At 52.1% G+C, this 6,814-nt stretch overlaps 1 protein-coding gene across 2 annotated transcripts; it reads left to right on the forward strand.

Annotated features, from left to right (window-relative positions):
• The first annotated feature begins 1,633 nt into the window (after window positions 1-1,633).
• On the forward strand, window positions 1,634-5,698 carry IFI6 (interferon alpha inducible protein 6). 2 transcript variants are annotated; one of them, XM_058718435.1, is made up of 5 exons: window positions 1,634-1,757; window positions 2,898-2,993; window positions 3,335-3,421; window positions 3,502-3,651; window positions 5,476-5,698. In XM_058718435.1, the coding sequence occupies exons 2-5, from the start codon at window positions 2,924-2,926 to the stop codon at window positions 5,589-5,591; spliced, it is 423 nt and encodes a 140-aa protein (XP_058574418.1). In that variant the 5' UTR covers window positions 1,634-1,757; window positions 2,898-2,923; the 3' UTR covers window positions 5,592-5,698. The 2 variants fall into 2 exon arrangements, with proteins under 2 accessions (XP_058574418.1, XP_058574417.1); XM_058718434.1 differs by lacking the exon at window positions 1,634-1,757 and adding an exon at window positions 2,097-2,120.
• Window positions 5,699-6,814: the final 1,116 nt, after the last annotated feature.

Here is a 6,814-nt window from a genome sequence, read left to right on the forward strand (position 1 = left end):
CACGTCGGGCTCTGTGCTCACAGCTCAGAGCCTGGAGCCTGCTTCAGACTCTGTGTCTCCCTCTCTCTCTGCCCCAGTCCCACTCGTGTTCTGTCTCTCTCTGTCTTAAAAGTAAATAAAACATTTAAAAAAATTTTTTTAAAAAGAGGAAAGAAGTCAAACCCATTTCACAGATAGGTCAGTATGATATTTTAGCACCAGCTGGGAATGGACTACTCTGTTACAGCCCCATTCGGGGTAGCCTTGGACGGTGGTAAATCCTCTCAGGGGCCAAACTATGAGCAGCATACTCTGTAGTCCCCCTTTTGTATGGAGGAAGAGGTGGACTGAGGTGCAGACAGACACTAATTCCTAACAAGTGGCAAATGGCTTAGCTAGTTGGTCAAGGGCATGGAAAAAGCAAGATTAGAATTTAGAAGGAAAACAGGTCTGGGTAAGGGGCATACAGATGGACTCATACGAACAGGCACGAGACACGCAGATCTTTGTGTCTCATATTGATGCTCACCAGAGACCATCTACTGCAAAGGAGGCCGTCCAGCCAGATGGTCATATGTCCCGTATTGTGGATGTCAGCCAGTCTCTAAATTTAGCAGCTCTATTGCTTTGCAAAAGACTCATAAAAGAATGGCCATGGTGGCAAAGATGGAGGTTATGATTGGACCCTCCAACTCGGGCTCCCTCTCAGCGAAGTTAATCTAGCAACTACCAACAAATAGCCAACGGTAGGGAGCAGTATAGCAACAAAAGTCAGGGAGAACAGCTAGCCATCTGGTGGCAGGTCAGTTATATCAGCACCCCGACCCGTTCCACTTTGGAGAAGGCAATGATTCATTCTTACTAGAACTGTTATGTACTTGGAGCGCCTGGGTGGCTCAGTCGGTTGGGTGGCTGACTTCAGCTTAGGTCATGATCTCATGGTTCCTGGGTTCGAGCCCTGCGTCGGGCTCTGTGCTGACGGCTCTGTGCTGATGGTTCAGTGCCTGGAGCCTGCTTTGGAATCTGTGACTCCCCCTCTCTCTCTGTCCCCTTCCCAGCTCATGCTCTGTCTCTGTCTCTCAAAAATAAATAAAACGTTAAAAAAAATTTTAGAATTGTTATGTACTCCAACCATAGGTTGCATTTCTTAACCATAGTGCTTCTACAGGCATTACTAACCAAAGGTTCAAAGAATACACAGAATCGAGTGATTTCATTTCCACAAGCTTTAATCTCTTCCTCTGCAGAATGAGGATTATAAACAATAGATACTTCACAGGACTGTTGTGGCATAGGAAAAAGATCACGTATATAGAGCCTTTTCCACAGGCCCCGGCATGCAGAAAGTTCCCAATAAACGGTAGGCATAATTATGAATTGAATTGAATTGAATTGTGAAAGGCTTCTGCGCCCCAAGAGGAGCTGGTGTTCCGGCTTCACTAAGCCCAGCAGGACCATGGATTCCGCTCTAGCATGATCTGCTTTGAATACTCTCAGCTATTCAGAAAATCCCTGGCTTGAATTACATGTTTCTGTTAATGGATACGGTAGAGATTCTGTCACTGAGCAGAGCTGGAGGAAAAGAGAAAAGAAACTACAGAATGAGTGCAGGAAATGGAAAGTCTGACAAGGATTGGTTGGTTGCCTGGGGAGGAGAGGAGGCAGTCCAAATGTGATTATAAAAAGCCAGCCTTCAGCCCCAGAGCTATAACCTCACTGCTGTTCCCATCTACCATCAGGCTCCGGGAAGGAAGATTCCTTCTCTCCCCTCCTCCAAGGTAAACCCAAAAGCCAGGAAGTATGGATGTCAGCTGCCAAGCCTCTGCCAGGCTGTCTGCCTGTGAGCCTTATGCCCCGAGAGCCACGATACCCATTCTTCAGGGAGGCTATACCCCTGGGTCCCTTGTAGTGCCCTGGGCTAAGACTGGTCTGAGGAGGTGGGTTGGGGCTTTTAGGGGGTTGGGGTGCCAAACCCCAGACTTAGGTTATAGGCACCAAGGCATAAGTCTACGGCCTTAACCCTGGCACTTCACTTCTTTGGGCTTTAACTTGTCATCTGTAAAATGGAGATCAAGCTACCTTGCCTGCCCAAAGGACTGGACTGTGTCTGAAACCCCTTTAACGCAGGATCTAATGTGACAGTGAGTTTGTCTTTGAGGGCAGATGAAGGTATCTGGAGTGGTTGTTAAAAGCGTGGGTTGGGGGGGGGGCACTTGGGTGGCTCAGTCAGTTAAACTCAGACTTCGGCTCAGGTTAGTGAGTTCGAGCCCTGCGTTAGGCTCTCGGCTGTCAACGCAGAGCCTGCTTGCCATCCTGTCTCCCTCTGTCTGCCCCTTCCCTCCCCTTTTTCTCAAAAATAAACATTTTTAAAAAGTGTGGGTTTGGGCATTAGTCAAGTGTGGGTTTGAACCCTGACTGCCACTTCCTAGCTGGTCAGACTTAGGAATGTTACTTAACTTCACCCGGTTTCAACTTCCTTATCTATAACACATGGTTGAGAACAATGGCATGTATTTCAAGGGATTCTTACGGGGATAATTGACCTCGTGCCATAAAGTGGGAAGTCCTCACTATATGGGAGGTTGTTTTTAATTCAAGGAAAAGGCACTGAACGGACAAAGATCACACTGGAGGTGAGTTTGGGGGCATACGCCTTTTCCTATTCTGTGCTACGATGGAAAGAGCATGAGGTTTGAACTCGACAGTCTTGAGTGCTTGTCTAGGCGGCAACTATTTGCTGCGTGGCTGTTGTTGCCACGAGGAAACCGAAAGCCCGCGGCTCCTCAGGGGGGTCCTGGGCTCAGTCCAGAGCACGTTGCTGCTTTTTATGGACTCCTCCACGAATAGAAAGGGAAAACAACCACGCGGGTCCAAAAGGACTCTGGAGACTCATCTCCCCATCCCCTTCTCTGGGCCAGTGACAAAGCCTGCGCGCGGCGCCACCATGCGGCGGAAGGCGGGATCGCTCTTCTTGTGCCACCTGCTACTCTTCGCCTGCGGCGGGGTGGAGGCAGGTAAGCATCCTGGCGCAAGGCAGGGCTGTGAGATAAACACACCGAGAGTTTCGGAAGCCCGGCGTAGACTTTCAGGAACCCTGGCTCCGGGACGAGAAGGGCTATGCCAGTGGACAGCTCCAGGTCACTGTAGCCAGAGTCCCAGGTTCGACTCCTTACGTATCAATTCCTCCATTCCACCCAAGTGTGCTCAGTGCCAGTTATGTGCCAGGCACCGCGCCTTGGATGAAGTCTCTTCCCTTCGGCGAGGCTCCCCGAAATGGAAGGATGGGGGTGGTGCTGAGCACCAGGCACAGTACAGGGAACCCTGCTCCGCATTCCACGCTGTCCCCTCCCGATAGGCAAAAGAAGACAGGCAAAAGAAGAGCGCTCGGAGGACGGCGGCTCCGGGGTCTGGGGCGCCCTGACCTACATGGCTGTCGGAGGAGGTGGGTCCAGAGGGCGGAAAGCTCCGGAAGGTGGGGGCCCCTGCTGCGGGCGCTCCCTCACCGCCTCCCCTGTCCTCCAGGGCTCCTGGCCGCGGGGCTGCCCGTTCTGGGCTTCACGAGCGCGGGCATCGCCGCCAACTCTGTGGCCGCCTGGTTGATGAGCTGCTCCGCGGTGGCGAACGGGGGCGGTGTGCCCGCCGGGGGGCTGGTGGCCGTGCTGCAGAGCCTCGGTGAGTGGGCGACCGGGCCCGCGGGCGGGGATGCCAGGGCCAGGTGACTCCATGAGCCGGGTGTCCTTACAATCTCCGTCATGCAGTGGGGAAACCGAGGCAACGAGGGATTACGTAATTTACTCAAATGCTCCCCGTCAGTTGGCACCAAAGCCAGGATTCGAACCTAGTCGGACTCCTCGCTCTTAGCCACCAAAGCGGGGTGCCTCACTGATGCTTTGGCCAGATCACAACAAGCCTCAGTTTCCTCATCTGTTAACAGGGATGACCATCCTCAATGTAACATTTTACGAATCTGCTCAAACTCAGAGAGCCAGAGTGGCAAAGAGAGGTGGCAGAGAGGGGCGCCTGGCAGGACGCGGTCGGTGGATATGCATCTCTTTGATCGGGGGTTGTGAGTTCCAGCCCCACACTGGGTGTAGAGATTACCTAAAAATAAAATAAATCTTAGGGGCACCTGGGTGGCTCAGTCGGTTAAGTGTGGGGCTTCGGCTCAGGTCACCATCTGACCATTAGTTGGTTCCAGCCGCCCCTGTGGGGCTCTGTCCTGACAGCTCGGAGCCTGGAGCCTGCTTCGGATTCTGTGTCTCCCTCTCTCTCTGCTCCTCTCCTGCTCATGCTCAATCTCTCTCTCTTTTAAAAATAAATAAACATTAAAAAAAAAAAAAGAAAAGAAAAGAGGAAAGAAAGGTGGAGTGACCCACTCAATTCAATCTCATACCAGCCCTGGTCTTGAATTGTATTTCCTGAACACCATGAAAGGAAAAGCTAGAGTTCAGAATGACCCTTCTAAAAGAATGTGCATTGGGGTGCCTGGCTGGCTCAGTCAAGGGATCATGAGACTCTTGGTCTCGGGTCGTGAGTTTGAGGCCCACGTTGGGTATAGAGATCATCAAAAAATTTTTTTTAATTAAAAAAAATGTGCATTTACTTCTCTCTTTCTCTCCTCCACTCCTTTCTTTTTCATTGCTTCCTTCCATCTCTCTCTCTCTCTCTCTCTCTCTCTCTCTCTGAGGCCTCAAAATCTTGGAGAAAAGTTGCCCCTGACAGACTCCCCTCTGCCTTCCTGAACCTTCCATCATCTGCTCTCAATTCTGGATGACAAAAGCTCAGAGAACCAGCCCAGAAGAATAGAGCCCTTCTCAGAGGGGGCAGAAGGGAAGCCACACCCCAACAGTGGGAGGTAGGGTGGGGGCAAGGCTAGGAACAGTCAGGTGCTGTAAGACTCTCGCACTCATGCACATCACAGGGTTGTGACCACGATGAAATCTCTTACTTGTGAACCCCCAGCCCCCACAGGGAGGTCTCCACAAAGGCGGCTGTTATTAGCATTATTAATAACACTGTGTGTTCACCACAGACGTGAAAAGATGAGCTGTTATCTGTGTATTTTTCTTTCTTTTTTTTTTAATTTTTAGTTTTTAAACGTTTTTATTTATTTTTGGGATACAGCATGAGCAGGGGAGGGGCGGAGAGAGAGGGAGGCAGAGGATCTGAAGCCGGCTCTGCACTGACAGCAGAGAGCCCAATGAGGGCTCGAACTCACGAACCGTGAGATCGTGGCCTGAGCCAGGAGTGGATGCTTAACCGACTGAGCCACCCAGGCACCCCTGTGTATTCTTCTTCTATGGAACACGTCTCTGATTGGAGGCGGCAAGTCAAGGGGGAAATAGGATTCACTTTGCAGAACTCCTGTCCCCTCTCGGGGCCTCTGTTTCTCTAACTGGAAATAAAGAGGTTGGGCTTAACTAATGATTTCCAGACCTTTGGATTCCCAGGCCTCGTGCCTGGGCCCCAAGTGACCTGACTATATTTGCTTTACAGGGGCTAGTGGTGGCAGTGCCCTCATGGGCAAGATTGGTGCCTTTCTGGGCTACACTGTCCACAAACACCTTGAAAACAGCCGGGAGAAGGAGAAGGAAGTGGAGGAGGAGGAGTAGGCGGAGGCTCCCAGAAAACCCTTCCTTCCAATTGTAGTCGAGAGCTTTCTGTCACGCTCATCAATGACCTAAGTGGAAAAAGCAGAATAAAATCCTGTCAGAAAACACTCTGTCGTTCTGTGAGTCTCCCAACAAGATCTGGCTCCAATTTGCCTCATCCGCACACCTCCAAACCCCTTTCTCCCCTCGAGCCAACCGCAGCTCCCGGAACACCACCAGGTGGCTTTGTCTCTGGGCCTCAGCACATGCTGTTCTCTCTGCCTAGAATGTCCTTCTGAAGCTCGTAACCCAGCTCAGACATCCCCTCCTCTGGGATTCCTTCCCAGCAGAGCCTCCTGCCACAGCGTGAACACTCAGGCTCAATTTCACAGGGTGCCTGGGGAGGCAGAGCTCAGTCTGTTCTCAGTGGGAGAAGCTTCCAGCTACTTTTCTGACGAGGCAGAGATGGAGAAGCTGGATCTCCATTCTCTGAAGAAGCGCTAGGTGGAGAATATAGGCCAGACCTTTGCCTTGGGGAAGTGTGTGACAGCAGCTTTTCGAGGGACCTCGGCAAGGTCTCCTTCCCTTCAAGATAAAGTGGGATAAAGTGGACAGTTGGCATACGGAGGCTTTACACCCTCCGGGTGGGAAAGGAAGGCCAGACCAAACCTAGGGGGGAGATCTGAAGTTAGGGAGTCCTGTCCAGGGGAACCTGGGTGCCTGGACCCAGGTAGGGGTAGGCCAAAGAGGCCCTCGAAATCAAGTGGCAGTGAGGACAGAAGGGTCCCAGCCCTGGTTCTGGTTTATGCCAGACTGGCCTCGCTGGGAGGTCCGCATCCCTGGGAAGCGGTCACGTGCGAACCACGACATCTTGTCACAAAAGGGCCACGTAAGCTGTCCTCAGGCCTCCCCCACTTATAACCCAGAAATTCGTCTTCAATTAGCAATGTGTGTGGGTGGGCAGGGAAGAGGTCCCCTCCTGCCTGCTCCTGCCCCCAGATCTAATGCCATCTGGGCAGATGGCAATTGTCTGCCCCCGCTGGCTTGCCCCAGGCCCCGAGAAGCACTGCTCGTGGAAAAGGCACACAGGTAGTAGAGGCACCAGCTGCTCCACACACACTCTCTGTGGTTTGTGTCCCAGAGCGAAAGCTGGGCTGGGTCCCCTGATACTTACCATAGGACCTCTGCAGAGTCCCGCCTCGGCTGGGGCCATCCACAGACGGGTAGACAGCGGACTTCTGCCT

Source organism: Neofelis nebulosa, chromosome 2 (assembly GCF_028018385.1).
Source record: "Neofelis nebulosa isolate mNeoNeb1 chromosome 2, mNeoNeb1.pri, whole genome shotgun sequence".
In the NCBI taxonomy this organism is placed as follows: Eukaryota; Metazoa; Chordata; class Mammalia; order Carnivora; family Felidae; genus Neofelis; species Neofelis nebulosa.

Bases quoted from the DNA above. Each gene is read 5' to 3' on its own strand.
- IFI6 (XM_058718434.1), top strand. The intron at 2,994-3,334 runs GTAAGCATCCTG...CCCTCCCGATAG, and splicing joins CTGCGGCGGGGTGGAGGCAG to GCAAAAGAAGACAGGCAAAA. The intron at 3,422-3,501 runs GTGGGTCCAGAG...CCTGTCCTCCAG, and splicing joins CTACATGGCTGTCGGAGGAG to GGCTCCTGGCCGCGGGGCTG.